This window comes from Lithobates pipiens, unplaced genomic scaffold (assembly GCF_037356315.1).
Source record: "Lithobates pipiens isolate NorthernLeopardFrog02 unplaced genomic scaffold, aLitPip1_a1.2 Scaffold_18, whole genome shotgun sequence".
Taxonomy (NCBI): Eukaryota; Metazoa; Chordata; class Amphibia; order Anura; family Ranidae; genus Lithobates; species Lithobates pipiens.
The window spans coordinates 79949619-79968107 of NW_027507758.1; the positions used below are offsets into that span (position 1 = coordinate 79949619).

General features: G+C 44.0%; 1 protein-coding gene across 1 annotated transcript in view; it reads left to right on the top strand.

Moving 5' to 3' along the window:
• Positions 1–18489, top strand: part of DNAH14 (dynein axonemal heavy chain 14) — a 418175-nt gene that overhangs the window by 59656 nt on the left and 340030 nt on the right. Inside the window, exons 7-11 of the mRNA XM_077485830.1 lie at positions 6089–6201; positions 8599–8661; positions 10883–11021; positions 14023–14154; positions 16395–16639. Coding sequence (XP_077341956.1) covers positions 6089–6201; positions 8599–8661; positions 10883–11021; positions 14023–14154; positions 16395–16639 — 692 coding nt within the window. The remainder of the gene's footprint in view (positions 1–6088; positions 6202–8598; positions 8662–10882; positions 11022–14022; positions 14155–16394; positions 16640–18489) is intronic.

Below are 18489 nucleotides of genomic sequence, written 5' to 3' on the forward strand. Positions count from 1 at the left end.
AAAAGCAGATGTGATGGGAGCTAGTCCATCAGGCTCTGTCCATACAGTGACAAAATAAATTTTCCAATTATGGGCTAAGGCTAAGGTGATAGCTTATTTGGGCCAAGGATAAAGCCCTGTCCAGGAAGATGTCACATACATGACAGCTTCCCAGCACAGACATGCCCAACTTTGAGTAATGGCAAACCTCGGTAAACCAGCTCAAACCTCCTCTTAATTACCTCCAGTTTCTTAGTCTACAAACTGGTGGTAATTGAAGAATGTGTCGCATAGTGACAGGTTCTCAAAGTGGCAGTCATAAAAACTATGTGAACTTGTCGCCTGAGTCAGTAATGTTATAAAAACTAGCCATACAAGAAATATGATTTGCATTATTGTGTGATATGGGCAATGTGGCGCACTACACACAGGCATGTTGCTTTAGTGCATTGGATGCTATACAAAAGTAATGACACCGCAATGGAAGTTATACCAACCTGGAAGTGTAAATCTAGCCGTATAGTTATAGGCCAGTGAAACATGAATCCTTAGTGGTTGCTTTGGATTAATTCACATTTTCACATTGTTCTCTGCCTTAATGAGTAAGTCCAACTGTGTTTCTGCTCTTTTTGTATAACTAAATCTGACTGTCATTTATAAACCATCTGCCTGTGTGTCTCCAAATATTACCATCATACACTCTCACATATGGTAGCAATTGTGTACAAATATTGGTAGTTTTCCTTTAGGCATAGAGAAAGCATAACTTTTGCTGTGAATACTATTTGAAAAAATAAATATGTGAAAAACAATATCGCCCAGAACAATATTGTCAATTTAGGGTGGGGTTGGGCAGAATGTAGATACACCCACATTTTTTTAATGTAATTTGTATTTGTGAAACCGAGAACACGTCATAGCCTACAATGCCCTACTTATGAAGGCTTGTGAATAAGGTAACAGAGGTAAATGCATTGGCAAATAGAGCTACAAAAACAACGGACATAAAAGGGAAGGAAAACTAGGGAAAAGGGGAAAGTTAAAACATTGTAGCTGATGGGGTCATCCCCTGTTTGACCCAAGGGGTTTCCATGGGCGGGCACTCTGACTGCTTAAAACACTAGACCCATGCTGAAGGCCAACTCTAGCACTCCAGTGTGTCTCACCATGAAGCGGCCACAGGGGACCCTGCCAGCCCCACCTCCGGAGGAGCCTCCGGTCCATCAATCCTCCTTCCAGGGGCAATGCCACCAGGGCCCATCCCAGGACCGCTCAGGGCGCAGACCCCACCAGTGTAGCGGAACCATAGGTCAAGTGTATCGATACACCCCCATTTAACCAAGGTGATCAGTATAGCAGGCCTAAACTTGAGGACTCCTGTAAAATGCGAAAATATGGAGACTGGTATTATGATCCTCTTCTAAAAATGTTGCTACCCTGGATATTATGCTTCAGTACTTTTTGAGTTACTGACCAGGAACAACCATGCAGAAGTTCTGACATCACTCTGACATTGCTGGTATCATGCTTGATTGAGAACAGTGACTCAGAAGCCAGAGACAGCCAGGCAACTAGTTTTTTCAGAAGGAAGTCAACAATGGCTGCAAATAGTGTGAAAATAATGTTATGCTACAACCAGACTGAAGGCTGACACCTTTTTTTTAACTCTCTATAGTTCTGTATCCCTGCATGTTGTGGTTGGAGACTAATTTTTGCTTAGGAATGTCTTAAAGCTCTACTTCAGGCAAACAGTTGAATAGATAGAAGAAATATATGGGAACTTTTTTCCCAGGCAAATTGTGTATATTTTTGTCCACCCGGCCCTGAGATTTACACAAGGAAGATTGTGACCTGATTTTTATCAGGTTAGTAGCTCTTTTCCCTCTCTATCTCATCACTGGACAGTGAAAGAGAAACAGTTGAATGATGAGCTCATCTCTCTGTCACTCTCCTCTCTCCTCCTATCAGCATATAGGACTGACAGGTTCATTGTGCTGATTCTTAACCTCCCAGCCTCTCCTCACTGCCCTACCTTTATAGAGGCTATCCCCTTCAGGCTATTATGAATGCTGCTGCTAGGCATCGATCCGTGACTACTGCCCCTCTCTGCCATTCTCTTCACTGGCTTCCCCTACCCCAATGTATAAAATTCAAAATACTAACCACAACATACAAGGCCATCCACAACATCGCCCTCAGCTACATCACCAACCTCATCTGCACATATCGCCCCAAATTGTCCTCTCCACTCCACAATGGTAATATCAGGCTGACAGGCCTATTTAGATCTGTTGCAGATTTTGTTATATAGCAAGATGAATTGTTAGGCATCATCTCCTACTTTCCACAGCTCAACTAAATTACTAATGTTTTATAGACAAGACAAAGAGACCTGTGATGAATTGTTTTTAGGCCTCATGCACACTGCACCTGTCAAACACTGTTTTACAGGCGTTTGATGTCTTTTGTTTCTGCCCCTAAAGACCCCTCTATATTTACCTATGTGTCCAGGCACACATAAGCATTTACAGATGTTTAGAGGCAGAAGTTTGAATGCACCAAAATCGCATTCTGGAGAGGAGCTTTTGGGCAGAATAAATGCCTAGTGTGTGTGTGTGTAAACCAATCTGAGCGCGCTTTAATGCTAGGTGCATGTAGCACTTGAGTGTTCATTCATTTCACTGGGACAGTGATTATAATGGGGGATTTTTAACTACCCCGAAATCAACTGGAGTAATGGCACTGCTTGAACAGTTAAAAGGCAAACATTGATAAACCTGTTACAAGACAATTTTATGGTACAGGTCATAAAAGCGCCAACCAGAAACAATGCTCTGCTTGATCTGGTAATCTCACACCATGCAGAGCTTATTACTAATGTTCATATAAAAGAACATCTGGGCAGCAGTGACCATAACATGATTTAATTTGATGTTAGCTGTAAACAACAAGCTCTGGAATTTCAAAGCTATTGCATCTAATTTTTATGTTTAGGGACTCTTTGATGACTGGCAAAGTACCACTAGATTGTCGTAGGGCCAATGTGGTGCCTAAATTTAAAAAGGGATCAAAGCCTTTAATAGGTAACTATAGACCTGTTATTTTAACGTCTAAAGTTGGGAAGATACTGGAAAGTTTGATAAAAGGCCACATAGATGAGTTCTTGCTAGGAAAAAATATTTTAAAGCGGAGTTCCAGCCGTTTCTGTGTTTATTAACCACTTCAATACAGGGCACTTAAACACCTTCCTGCCCAGACCAATTTTGAGCTTTCAGCGCTGTCGCACTTTGAATGACAATTGAACGGTCATGCTACACTGTACCCAAATGAAATTTTTATCATTTTTTTCCCCACAAATAGAGCTTTGTTTTGGTGGTATTTGATCACCTCTACGATTTTTATTTTTTGCGCTACAAATAAAAAAATACCGAAAATTTTGAAAAAAAAAATGTTTTTTTTGTTTCAGTTTCAAAACTTTGTAAATAAGTACGTTTTCTCCTTCACTGATGGGCACTGATGGGGCTACACTAATGGGCACTGATAAGGCGGCACTGATGGGCACCAATGTGGCACCAATGAAGTGGCACTGATGGGCGACACGGATGGGCGACACGGATGGGCGACACGGACGGACACTGATAGGTGGCACAAATTGGCACTGATAGCTGGCACGGATGGGCGGCACGGATGGGCATGGATAGGCGGCACAGGTGGGCATGGATAGGCGGCACAGATGGGCATGGATAGGCGGCACAGGTGGGCACTCAGGCGGCACAGGTGGGCACTCAGGCGGCACAGATGGGCACTCAGGCGGCACAGGTGGGCACTCATAGGCGGCACAGGTGGGCACTCATAGGCGGCATCTGTGTTATACTATAGTAATGGATGCCAATCAGTGCCAAACAATAATGCATGCCAATCAGTGATGCCCATTGTGGGCACTGATTGGCATCCATTATGGGCACTGATTGGCACCCATTGTGCTGACTGGCATCCCTGGTGGTCTAGGGAGGATTATGACCTTTATTACCTTTTCCCTGGTGGTCTGGTGGCGTCCCTGGTGGTCCAGTGTGGGCATCCTCGGGGGGGCTGTGCTGATAATCGATCAGCACAGACCCCCCCTGTCAGAGGAGCAGCCGATCGGCTCTCCTCTACTCGCGTCTGACAGACGCGAGTGAGGGAAAGCCGATCACCGGCTCTTCCCATTTACACTGTGATCAGCCGTGATTGGACACGGCTGATCACATGGTAAAGAGTCTCCGTCGGAGACTCTTTACCGAGATCGTAGTTGCCGGGTGTCAGACTGACACCCCGCAACAACGATCGCCGCGATGCGCGCCCCCGGGGGCGCGCAGCGGCTCATAATCCTGATCACGTCATATGACGTCCGGTCAGGATTATGAAACCACTTTGCAGCCGTCAATTGCCTATAGGGCAGGCGGAAAGTGGTTAAAAAAGTTTGTTACAAAAAGTTTAGCTGCTGACTTTTAATAAACGCACACTCACCTGTCCCACCATCCAGCGATGCGGCCGCACGAAGATTCGGTTCCCTCCCTGCCTCTCCCTGGTGTCGGCATCACTAGTGTGGGCACCTGGCTGTGACAGCTTGCGGCTTCACAGCCGGGTGCGCACTGTGCATCCTGAATGGGCAATCTTCTGAAGATTGCAGGGAAGCAGTGGGAGAGCTGGGTACCGGTCAAAACTAGGTACCCGCTCACCTCCAAAAAAGTTACATGCCAAATTTGGGATGTCAGGGGGTCAGGAGTCTTTACAGCAGAAGTTCCACTTTTGGAGTGGAATTACACTTTAAGCAATAGACAGCATGGATTCATGAAAGACAGAAGTTGTCAAACAAATCTGATTTCTTTTTATGAAGAGGTAAGTAAAACCTTGGACAGAGGGGTGGCTGTGAACGTGGTATACTTGGATTTTGCAAAAGTTTGACACAGTTCTCCACACATGGCTAATGTTTGTAAATGGATAGAAATCTGGCTAAGAGACCATATTTATAAAGTAATAGTTAAAATGGTTGTAAAGGCGCAAGTTTTTTTACCTTCATGCATTCCATGTATGAAGGTAAAAAAAACGTTTGTGTGCAGCAGCCCCTCAGCCCCCCTAATACTTACCTGAGCCCCCTCTCGATCCAGTGATGTCCACGAGAACCTTGGCTCTTGGGGACTCACACTCCTGATTGGCTTTTGTGAATGGACACACATAGATGCGGCTCTAGAGCTCCTGCATGGGACCTTGAGAAGAAAAGGATCCAGGCTGCACTGTTTAAAACCATTGCACAGAGCAGGAAGGTATAACATGTTTGTTATTTTAATGTAAAAAAAAAAAGTGTTTAGTAACACGTTAATGAATCATACTCTGAATTGTCTAAGATTATTAGTGATGTACCCCAAGGTTCAGCGTTAGAACCCTTACTTTTTAAAATATTAAAAAATGATCTAGGGTCTGGGATTAAAAGTACCATTTCAGTCTTTGCAGATGACACCAAGCTATGTAGTGTAATAACATCCTTACAGGATGTCTCCAACTTACAAGCCGACCTCAATGCTCTGTTTAATTGGGCATCTATGTGATAAATGAGGTTAATGCAGATGAATGTAACGTTATGCACTTGGGGGCTAAAAACATGCATGCATTATACATACTAGGGGGGAAGTACAACTAGATCATAAGCTTAAAGCGATATTAAAGTCTATTTTTTTTTGCCTTAGAAAAAAACCAAACATATCATGCTTACCTGCTCTGTTCAGTGGTTTTGCACAGGGTAGCCCCGATCCTCCTCTTCTCGGGTCCCTTTTCGGCGCTCCTGGTCGTCTGAGTGTCCCAATAGCAAGTAGCTTGCTATGGGGCACCCGAGCTGGACCGCAGTTCCCTGTGTATATTCAGACATGGAGCCGTGGCCCGGCCTGGCCCCATCCCATTTCTCTCCTCATTGGCTCACTGACTTTGATTGACAACAGTGGGAGCCAATGGCGCTGCTGTCTCAGCCAATGAGGAGCGGAGTCCCGGACAGCCAAGTAAAAGCATTTTAAGTTATTGTTGATTTGTCTCTTGTCTGGCAGTCTCTTTTATTTGCACTTTTTGTGTCATTCTTTAGATATACAAGGTGAATGGAGCAGAGATAATGGAGACTGTACCTGTTACGGAATGGTTACATGAGCAACAGAAATACTACGCAATTAGGAATATGCAAGTGTTTGCCCAGTTCAGGTAAGAAGGTGGCCAAACCTTTGCGCATCTTTAAAAGTGATTGATTTTCTAAAGGTATTGCTATAATTTTTTAACTCTCCAATACTTTATGTAACAGTAAAGATTTTTTATATACTGTTTGGAAAATACATCACAGGTTTCTAACACATAAAGTTCCTGTAACATCCACTGCTCTGAGCAAGTTTCTAAATATTACACTTTATTAACAAATCCTATCAGCTATGACTAAAGACGTAAAGGGTGCCAAATACATCATCAGAAGGTGTTTGTCTTTGTTGCATGGTTCCCACTTAGGCCCATGGCACATTGTAATTCTGTTTCTGGTGTCAACCAGTTTCAAGGTAAGGCATCTCTGATGGACACGCTGCAAAATGTCACTCGCCAGCAACTGAGCAACGCCTTGCTCATGTAGCCAGTGAGGGAGCACCACCTGGAAACAGGTGAGTATTTCTCTTTCTTTTATAGCTATCCTGTCACTGACTAGTTATTGTCAGCAACAGAATTGCTAGCGGCCCATGGTTCTGAGAGCTTTTTTCATGTGGGCATCTGGGGATGGTAAAAACAGGCAGCTGATCCTTGATTTTGGTTTTATGCACTGCCCCCTGTCCACCCACCCAAATTTTTACTTTAGAGCCTGATAGGTCTTCTCTGTACACATGTCACGGCCATGGCGATTTTAACTTGGGCTGCAGAGTTTGACAGGAGACACTGTCTGTCAACCTCGCCCATTGAGTTAATTCTGAGTGCACCACAGCTGCAAGCCAAACACTTGTCTTTTTGTACTTTAAAATCTCCCTTGGGATTGAAAGAAAAACAGACGTTTAGGAGACGGCAGGATCGCCTCCTGAACGCTTGTTGACCACAGGTACACAGACCTTTTACCTTTTAAGCATTACCTCTAATGTAATAGAAGCCTTAAGGAAGTGACTTTCTGTCCACCTAAGACCCCTTTCACACTGGGGCGTTTTTCATGCGCTTTAGCCTTAAAAAACTGCAATCACAATGTAAAAGCCCGAGTCCTTTCACACCGAGATCCCTTTCACACTGCGGCGTTTTTCAGGTGCTTTAGCGTTAAAAAAAAGCGCCTGAAAGAAGCTGCAACTGCAATCCCAATGTAAAAGCCAGAGTGCTTTCACACTGAGGCGCTGCGCTGGCAGGGCGTCAAAAAAAGTCCTGCAAGCAGCTTCTTTGCAGCGCTTTTGGAGCGGTGAATACAACGCTCCTAAAGCGCCCCTTCCCATTGAAATCAATGGGAAGCGCCTGTAAAACGCCTGAAAAACGCCTGAAAAACGCTATTGGCAGCAGCGTTTTGTGGGCGCTTTTAACCCTTTATTTGGCCACTAGCAGGGGTTAAAAACACCCCAATAACGCTCGAAAAACGCCGGTAAAGCGCTGCTAGTTTAAGCGGTGCTTTACGAGCGTTTTTCGGGCGCTGACATTGTGAAAGGGCTCTTAAAGCACTTGGGCTTTCACATTGGGACTGCAGATGAGGCTTCTTTCAAGCGCTTTACAGGCGCTTTTTTTAACGCTAAAGCGCCGGAAAAACGCCTGAAAAACGCCCCAGTGTGAAAGGGGTCTTAGACAGAGAAATCATTGTGCAGGCTAGTTGTCACCTGCAGATAATTATTATTTTTTTGACTATAGCAATAGTTGAGCTACTATTAAAGAGACTCTATTGCTATATAAAGGTTATCCCCAAAAATATACCCAAAAACGAAGACTGGTAATACTTGGCTGTCTCATTGCCTGTGATCTGTGATCTTAAGAAATCATCTCCATAAGTCCACTGGGAAACCAACATTTCTTGGAGTGTCAATCTCTTGCATCCCCATCACTACAGGATACAATAATGAAATCCAGCAGACTAACAACATGCCTGGTTCTTTCTGTCGATTACAAAACGCCTCCTCCCATGTTATGAAGATGAGGAGAGGGGAAGGTGTTCTGAAATATCAGCACCTTTCTTGGCGTGGAGTGCCAGGGGTACTCCTTTATTGATACAGTGCAGTAAGTGAGCGTTGTTACTCTAGAACAGAGTGTTGCTGACAGGATCACTAGGTGAAAATAGAAGAAAAAATGTCTGAAAAAAAGAGAACTAATGCAGCCACCACATCTATAGTGGCAAGCTGTAATAGATAACAATTTTCTTCATGTGTTTAAATATGCATTTAATGTTGCCAGGAAATAGCTCCCCAGTGAAGACACTTAACTGAGCTTCTAATTTGTTCTCCACTCTGCCCAAAACAAAAAAAAATGTTTTGGATATAGTTTATCTTTAAGGTGTGAACAGAGACAACATATATTCTGCTCAAAATGCATTAAAATCATACATTTTTATTGTTGTTGATAATATTTTCAATATATATTGATGTCATCATTATTCTGTTTTTCCCAAAGACTTTGGAAAGCATTTACAATTTGGAAAATTAATGTCCATCGATCAAAGACAGACAACAGCAGGTTTGTATTTGTAACATATCATCATATTATAACACAAAGGGGGGGATTTACTAAAACCGGAGCACTCAGAATCTGGTACAGATGTGCATGGTAGCCAATCTTCTTTTAACTTCGGCGATATGATTTCAATTTACAAATGCTGTACTGGTGACCTAACCCAGTGATGGCAAACCTTGGCACCCCAGATATTTTGGAACTACATTTCCCATGATGCTCCACTACACTGCAGAGTGCCAGAGCATCATGGGAAATGTAGTTCCAAAACATCTGGGGTGTCAAGGTTCGCCATCACTGACCTAACCCAACACCTAACTTCCCTATAGTTGTCGTATTCAAAGTAGACATGGCTTAACAGTACAAGAGACAGGGCCTAGATAGCATAGGGGCATGGCTGAAAGAAGTATCCACAAACTCTGCTATTTGAAAAAAAAGGCAGTGGCTAACTCCTGTATCCTTCCTCTATAATTGGTGTAGACACAGGGGAGTACTGGAAACCTTCAACCTAGGGGCAAACACAGTTATCTAGCCCTGTTATGGTAGGGATGGATTTTAATGGGCTCAAGGGTCAAGTGACACCACTCGGGACTGCAACCCTAAATAACTGACTTGCTGTGGAAAGGTGTCACTCATTCTCATCTCAGGAAGTTGGTAAGTATGTGAACATAGAAAATTGGCAATACTACAAAAAAACAAGTAAAAGTTATTTTTATAATATTGCAGCAGTGCTTTTTTCCTCATTCAAATTTGAACATCACTTCTCATGATCAATACGATGAGGTAGATAGTAGAAAGGTAGAGTCTCTTATTGTGATTTGTGCACAGCTTCTACCCACGATTCACCACGTGTGGTAAAAAACACCCCTTTTGGGGGTAGACTCACCAGGCTGTAAATAAAATAGAGCCTTGATATCTCAAGCTTAAAAACTCCACTTTCCACTGGATGTCTCCAACCGTCCACTAGGTGTCAGGGTTGATTACCATAGGGCTCTGGCAATACATAAAAAACTAACAATGTCCACATAGCGTAATCCCGTTCAAGTAATTTTATTTAATTTTGCCCTCAACCCCCTAGTAAAAACATGCGTACCAAAATATAAAATATATGAAGCATATAATGAAAGTGCACTGTGCCTGTTTCGTAGAAACGTCTGCCAGAAAGAGAGAGTCGTATAAAATCAGTGGAAGTCTCCCAGAACGTCCGGATGGCTGGAACGCACTCGTGAGGCGCAGGCATCACTTCCAGTAAGTCACAACACTGACACGTTTCGTCATATCCGACTTCGTCTGACGAAGGCCCTCAGAGGAAGTCGGATATGGGGAAACGCGTCAGTATTGTGACCTACCGGAAATGACGGCTGTGCCTCACGAGTGAGTTGCAGCCATCCGGACGTTCTGGGAGACTTTCGCTGATTTTATACAAACGGTAGACTCTCTCTTTCTGGCGGGCATTTCTACGAAACAGGCACAGTGCACTTTCATTATATGCTTTATATATTTTATATTTTGGTACGCATTTTTTTACTAGGTGGTTGAGGGCAAAATTGAATAAAATTACTTGAATGGGATTACGCAATGTGGACATTGTTATTTTTTATGTATTGCCAGAGCCCTATGGTAATCAACCCTGATACCTAGTGGACGGTTGGAGATGGACAGTGGAAAGCGGAGTTTTTAAGCTTGAGATATCAAGTCTCTATTTTATTTATGGTCTGGTGAGTGTACCCTCAAAAGGGGTGTTTTTTACCACACGTGGGGAATCGTGGGTGGAAGCTGTGCACAAATCACAATAAGAGACTCTACCTTTCCACTATCTACCTCATCGTATTGATCATGAGAAGTGATGTTCATATTTGAATGAGGAAAAAAGCGCTGCTGCAATATTATAAAAAGGACTTTTACTTGTTTTTTGTAGTATTGACAATTTTCTATTTTGGACTCTAATATTAAGCAGCTGCTGTTTATAATACAAGTGTAACCATAAGGAGTTTAGTCCAAGGAGCGCGGAGGGGTGTGCATAGGGGGGCGTTTTTTTTTTGTAACATCCTTGATTATAAGTATGTGAATATGTCAGAAGCTCCAGTGGGTTATGAGTAACACCTGCTTGATAATCTTTGTCCTAGACTGTCTTTGATGATTGTCCAGACTTTCTGTACTGTTTAGATATCAGGTATTGGAAATTAAGCTTTCTTGCAAATAACTATGATTTGGTCTTCCATTACAGGGAAATACTTCTTCAGCAGCTGTTTACGGCTGATGAGTTGTCTCAGCACTGCCTGCTATACCTCCAGTCATTGTGTGAGGGTGTTGTAGACATCCGGCAAGATAACAATGGCAGAGACATACCCATTCTGCTTATTAAGGTAAAAAAAGCTGCTACTGCAGTCTTTTTTTAAAATATACATGTCATCTTTAAATAGCAACCCATTCAAATGGGATTTTTCCATTTCAGATGGAGTGGTCAGAGTAATACCGTATGTTAAAGCAAAGTTCAACCCAAAAATGGAAGCTCTGCTTTAGGGGGGTGAGCCCCTGACATGCTACATTTAGCATGTCCTTTTTTAGGGAGGGGGGCGGCTACCCACTTTTCAAAGAGTCCCAGCTCCCACTTCCTCCCGGCACAGAACTCCGCTTTAAGCCCTGCTGAGAAGCTGGGCTTCTTAGTGTCACTGATATTCCTATGCCGTGTACGCTAAAAGGCACTGTTCAGCCAGATTCAATATATACGGGGTGGATAATTCCTTACGTGGGTGATATACAGTATCTCACAAAAGTAAGTACACCCCTCCCATTTTTGTAAATATTTTATAATATCTTTTCATGTGACTTTGAAAGCAATTACCCTTTGCTACAATGTAAAGTAGTGAGTGTACAGCTTGTATAACAGTGTAAATATGCTGTCCCCTCAAAATAACTTAACACACAGCCATTAATGTCTAAACCGCTGGCAACAAAAGTGAGTACACTCCTAAGTGAAAATGTCCAAATTGGGCTCAAAGTGTCAATATGTTGTTTGGCCACCATTATTTTCTAGCACTGCCTTAACCCTCTTGGGCATGGAGTTCACCAGAGCTTCACAAGTTGTCACTGGTGTCCTCTTCCACTCCTCCATGATGACTTCACAGAGCTGGTGGATTTTAGAGACCTTGCGCTCCCCTACCTTCCATTTGCGGATGCCCCACAGATGCTCAAAAGTGTTTATGTCTGGAGACGTGCTTGGCCAGTCCCTCACCTTTACCCTCAGCTCCTTTAGCAAGGAAGTGATCGTCTTGGAGGTGTGTGTGGGAGTCGTTATCATGCTGGAATACTGCCCTGCGGCCCAGTCCCTGAAGGGAGGGGATCATGCTTTGCTTCAGTATATCACAGTAAATGTTGGCATTCATGGTTTCCTCAATGAACTGTAGCACTCAGGCAGCCCCAGACCATGGCACTTCCACCACCATGCTTGACTGTAAGCAAGACACACTTGTCTTTGTACTCCTCACCTGGTTGCCGCCACACACGCTTGACACCATCTGAACCAAATAAGTTTATCTTGGTCTCATCAAACCACAGGATATGGATCCAGTAATCCATGTCCTTAGTCTGATTGTCTTCAGAAAACTGTTTGTGGACTTTCTTTCTCCTCACACCCCTTCAACCTCTGAAACAATGCTGGCAGCACTCATACATCTATTTCCCAAAGAAAACCTCTGAATATGACGCTGAGCACGTGCACTCAACCTCTTTGGTCGACCATGGCAAGGCCTGTTCTGAGTGGAACCTGTCCTGTTAAACCACTGTGTGGTCTTGGCCACCATGCTGCATCTCAGTTTCAGGGTCTTGGCAATCTTCTTATAGCCTAGGCCACCTTTATGTAGAGCAACAATTCTTTTTTTCAGATCCTCACAGAGTTCTTTGCCATGAGGTGTCATGTTGAACTTACAGTGACCAGTATGAGAGCGATAACACCAAATTTAACACACCTGCTCTCCCATCACACTTGAGACCTTGTAACACTAACGAGTCACATGACACTGGGGAGGAAAAACTGCGGAAAACGGTGCACTCACTTTTATTGCCAGCGGTTTAGACATTAATGGCTGTGTGTTGAGTTATTTTGAGAGGACAGCAAATTTACACTGTTGTGCAAGCAGTATACTCACTACTTTACATTGTAGCAAAGTGTAATTTCTTCAGTGTTGCCACATGAAAAGATATAATAAAATGTTTACAAAAATGTGAGGGGTGTACTCACGTTTGTGAGATACTGTAGATAACAGAAGGATCGCATGAGGGTTAGGGCCTTTCCTTGTTCAGACCACAATGGATGATTTAATTCTAACTGGAGTAGTTTTTTAAAACCCTATAGTTGCTAGTGCAGTTTTTTTATAAGGTATTGCTGGTATTACTGCAGTGCAGTCACTGCTAAATGCTAATTTTACAACAGTTGCATCATTGGTTTATATAAAGAAGGTTTAGGACGTTTATTAAAAGTTATGGCAAAGCTTTGCTTCAAGAAGATATTAGAATATAAAACAATTAAAGTTAAAGTACCATAGTGGGGTGATATATTAAAATACATCACTGATTTCCTGTTCAGTAATCTCATTGAGGTGACATAAATTACAAATATCTAAATTTCTGGACTATCTATGCATACAGTAGCTGTTTACTTTTTTTTGTAAAGTTCTAATAAATATAACGTATAACAACACTACAGCTAAAGGTCTGCAGGGGTGGAGTTTTAGATCGGCTCTTATGCCGCATACACACGGTCGGAGAATCCGTCGGAATGCGTCTTATCGGACCATGTCGTCAGATAATCCGACTGTGTGTGGTATGCATCGGACTGATTCTGTCCGAATCTCCGTCGGACCCAATTTTCCAACATGTTGGAAATATTTCCTGACCAACTGGGCCGATCAGACGTAATCCGATCATGTGTAGAGAATTTTGATCGGACCAAGTGTCACGCATGCTCAGATCAAATTCCTACATTAAAGCTATTGGCTACTAGCCTGAATCTAGTCCCATCGTAACGAAATTACGTCATCACGTTCTGAAAGATCGGATTTTTCTACAAATTTTTCCGACCATGTGTATGCAACAGTTTCGGACACAATCCGTCAGACTAAATCTGACGGACAAAATCCGACGGATTTGGTTGGCAGAATCTCCGACCGTGTGTACAGGGGCTAAGACTTGCTTGGGTAAGAGTCAGACTCATCCCATCCAGAATATTGCAAGTCATTAGGATGAATGCTGCTGAACAGTGCAGAAATATGCTGTGAAATAGAGCAGGCAGTCATATACAAAGCATTTTGGAACCTTTTCTTACAATCAGTTTATTAGAGTTAATTGATGTATATTCTGATCCTACAGGTGGATGACTCCCGCAGTTATTATTTGAAAGAGTTCTATGACATTCAGACTAGACAATGTGACACAGCTCTGGCCAGGCTTCAGACACTTCGGGGGAAAGCCATTTCTGCCGTCAATCAAACTTTTTTGGAGGTCAGATATTATCTCTAAACTATTCTTGTGAATAAAAGGGCTTACACATCCAAAATGTATTAGTGACATCTCTGTTTCTTATTACCTCATGCCCCTGATTCAGCAAGTGATTTTTCAGGACACTTGAGGGCTGTTCACACACAATGTACAACTGCCAGAGGTGTCCATTTGTGGCTGTGGGGGTGGTGTGGTGTGCATACACGTCTCCCTTTTTCTTTCCCTCACTTAACTTTATTTGAAGTGTACAAAAGTACAAGCAATTCTGTACAGTGTGCTGCTATAAAATGCAGCATGTCTGCATTTTATTGCATCTCACTGCACTGCAGCTCGGGCCTGCGTTGCAATGTGAATGGGACACACAGAAAACAACTGTTTTCTGCGTGTCCTTGCAGTGACTGGCATTTTACAATGCAGTACAGTCTGTATTCATACATGTGATGACGGGCCTGACTGACCAATTGGGAAAACCTGACAGAATGTTTGTACAGTAACAGAAGTGGATCGGTATGTCGACTTCTGTACAAGCAGCCTGTAGGAGCAGCCGGGTGACACTTCCTCTATGTTCCCTATTAACTCGTTGGGGTCAAGTGTAGGTTACATAGGAGGCCAACTTCAGGGGTGGGTTCTTTGGGCTACGCCAGGCGAAGAACGAGGTTACTTGTCCTAGCACAGAGGTAACATCTTGCCCGAAGGCATGCACACCATTGCCCAGGACCAGGCAGGGGCCATGGTCATGTGAAAGTCAAACATTAAGACAGTTCGCCCGTCTCAGGGATTAGTGTAGAACACTTGTGTATAGTGTCAGATGCAGAGTTCCTCCTGAAGATGCTATCCCTTGTCCTACACACTTGCACAGGTGTATGTGTTGCATTAGGAGAGACACACAGCCCATGCCCACTCCACCAGTCAGCGTGCCTCTGTTACCTCATTCCCAGTAACAGAATGGGGTCCCTCAGAGCACATAGCATGGGCCTCATGGGTGCTCCACTAAACTCTTCTCTTTCCGTACCAAGTGACCAGGTATTAGATCTTTGTAACGGTAACCTGCTACCAGTGACCAACAGAGACAAACAGCTAGGGAGGGAGGTGAACATCGAACCCCCCCACTACTGGAGGGACCTGTCACCTAGCAAGGTACCAAGGCCAATGACTGGTTGCTGTTCTTCCTTCTGGTTACCCATAACAACTTTCTTGAAAGTTAAACTTTTGTTGTCATAGAACCCAATGTGCCATTTCAGACCCTGGTTCCTTAGAGAGACACCAGGACCCCACATGCACACCTTGAGTAACTTCAGACCAAGCTTTGAGCAGTAGAAACAACTTAACTGAACTTTTAGCAGAACATGTACAACTTGCAGTAATGTCCTCCCTAACTAAACCTAGCTGTGGCTGCTCCAGGTTATGTGGTTGATTGTATAGCATCTTTGGGAAGTGTCCAAACTGGAAATAACTTGAGCAAAGGCAATGGATCGGCGTTCCAAGCTGACTAGTAAGCTTTTTAAGGGATTACCTCTGAGCTCCTGTGTGTGCATACGAGCCTGTTCTAGGTTTCCCTTCCCTCACCAGGATCCAGGTCTTTTCACTTTATATCAAACAGGAGGAAGGCTGAACCTCATAGGAAAAACCACAAACCCACAAGAAAAGGTGGCACAAGCATTAACCCCTTCCCTCCCAACTAGGGCGGATGGTGCTAACTAAATACACACTGCTTACAAGCCAGCCCATACATGGATCAAAATCCGTCTGGTCACTTCTGAAGCAACAGAATTTCGATCCATGAATGCCCGGCCTTACTCACCCCTCTGTGTCAAAAGATACAGACAACAATGTCATTAATGAGAGTGTGCACAAGTCAAAAGCACAAGAAATATTAAGCTCACAAGATTTCTGGCAGCATCAACAGTTTTTTTTTTTTTTACTTATCAAACTGATATAGCAAACCGCTTTTAATGGCAAACTGAGAACTGGCAGTAATTCTTTAAGAATTTGTTACTACCATAGCAACAAATTGTTAAAGTATTGGTAGTAAGAAGTGCCAGATTTTTTAGCATGTGTAGGTAATGTTATGGACACATGTGCAAGTTCTTAAGTGAACTACCACCCAAATCTGTCGCTGGTGTTATTTTGAATTCTCCTGAATGAGTATCCCTGTTGCTGCTACATTATTGTTTTGTGACATAAATACTGTGTTTACACCTCTCTGCCAACAAATCCGAAAGGCTATATTGTTAATTTTTCAGATGGCGGAATCTGCAGGGCTGAAAGACCTTTTCTTATCTGACTCCACTGTGAAACCAAACTACACGCAGCTCTCTGATTGGAGAAACTTGCAGGAGAGGTTTGATCGATTTCTAAAACTCGCAGACTGCATTTTCCAGGAGATGTTGCGCTATGTCGTCACTAATTCTGCCCAGATACTTGCAAAATTCTTAGAAAATTCCCACAATGTTATGTCAACAGAGGAGAAGAAAAATGATAACTTAAGGTAATCAGGCTCATTAAGCATTGCACTACTGCTAATGAAAGCCTAAAGTGATTGTGAAGTCTCGTTTTGAAAATACGTCCGTTTACACATGTTTAGGCACTCCCCCCCCCCCCCCCCCCCCCACACACACAAAACACTCTTATCCTGAACACTCTTGCTCTGTGTTTTCTTTTCTACTTCTAAACACCTATGTGTGCAAGGACACATTGGCTAACATAGCAGGGCGTAAGAGGCAGTAAAAAAAATCAAACACCCTTAAAAGTGGCATTTATGTCACCCTGTGTGCATAAGGCCTTACTGTTTTCTATGTGCACTTTGTCACTTACCCGTCTGCAGTCTAATTAGAAGTACTCATGCCGCGTACACACGAGCGGACTTTTCAACATCCAAAGTCCGAAGGACTGAGTCCGTCAGACTATCCGATCGTGTGTGGGCTGCAACGGACTTTTGACTCGCCAAAGTCCGAAGGACTTTAGAATATGGAACATGCTTCAAATTTTTCCGAAGGAACTCCGCCGGACCCGGTCCCCTTCGAAAAATCCGCTCGTGTGTATGCTACTCCGACGGACTAAAACCGACGCTAGGGCAGCTATTGGCTACTGGCTATGAACTTCCGTATTCGAGCCGAGTCGTACGTCATCACGTTCGAATCCGTTGGAGTTTAGTGTGATCGTGTGTGGCCAAGTCCGCTCAGCCGAAAAGTCTGTCAGAACTCCGTCGGAATTCCAGCAGAACTCCGACGGAACTCCTTCGGAAGTCTGTCGGACATAAGTCCTCTCGTGTGTACGGGGCTTCACTCTTCTGTTGCATGATCAAAGAAAATACTAGCTCCAAAGCTCTATTTCCTTGGTGACCTCAACACCTCCTGCCAGTAGATTGGACAATGAAGGAGCGGCAACTCACTTATGAGGTCATCCATGTACTCTTTCCTCCTTTTATTCACTTTAATGTCCAACACCCCTTATGCATATATTACCCTTTGCTTAGCTACCCAGCAGCTTTGTTTCACGTTCAGAACCAAAAAATACTTTAGGGCATGGGGTCTCAAAGTCCTGCAGGCAGGGCCGATCCTAGGCGGGTGGCAGCGGCCTGGAGCTATCTCTCTCTGTCTCCTCTCCCCCACATGCTGCTGCAGCCCAGCGCGCACAACACAGAAGAGCAGAGTGGAGGGAGGATCCGCCCATCACCCCGCTCACCTTGTTCTCTCAAGAAGTGCCCGCTATTGAATAGTGCCCAAGACAAACTGCGCATGCATCGATGATTTTAAGATCAACTGTTGTGTGAGCGAGACGGCGCCTGCGCACAATAGAAGACATTTTTCAGTCAGATTTTGCAGAGGCACATTCATGTAGGTGAGCGGTGGAATTTAACATGAAGGGGCGGATGTTTTCAAGGATGGCCACTGCTGCAAAAATGGGGGCAGAATTTTAAACATTTAGCTAGCTAAATAGGCCCTCCAGGAAGAATAGCAGATAAAGATTTGTTTAGCAGATTTGTTTGGGGCGTCGTTAAAAATTCCACCCCCGGACAACTAATGGTGCTATCGAGGGGGCGTGGCCGGATGAGTGAGTGAGAGTGTGAGAGGTTGCACTGCCTGCGCCTCCCCTCGTCCCCCTCGATAGTTGCCTGGATGTAGCGCTTTTAGAACACGCAGCCTACACTGGGATGGCCCTACCTCTTTCCCCTGTAAACTCTGTGGAGGTAGCCCGAGCGAAATGGAGCCTGGGTGTCCGTAGCGGCTGAGGGCGATCCCGCGGGTGATCCAGCTATCGCGAGATCCCCTCCCAGCGTCCCCGCGGAGAAGCGTAGAGCGAGCGGCGTACCCGGAGGTAGCCGAGGAGAGCCGAGGG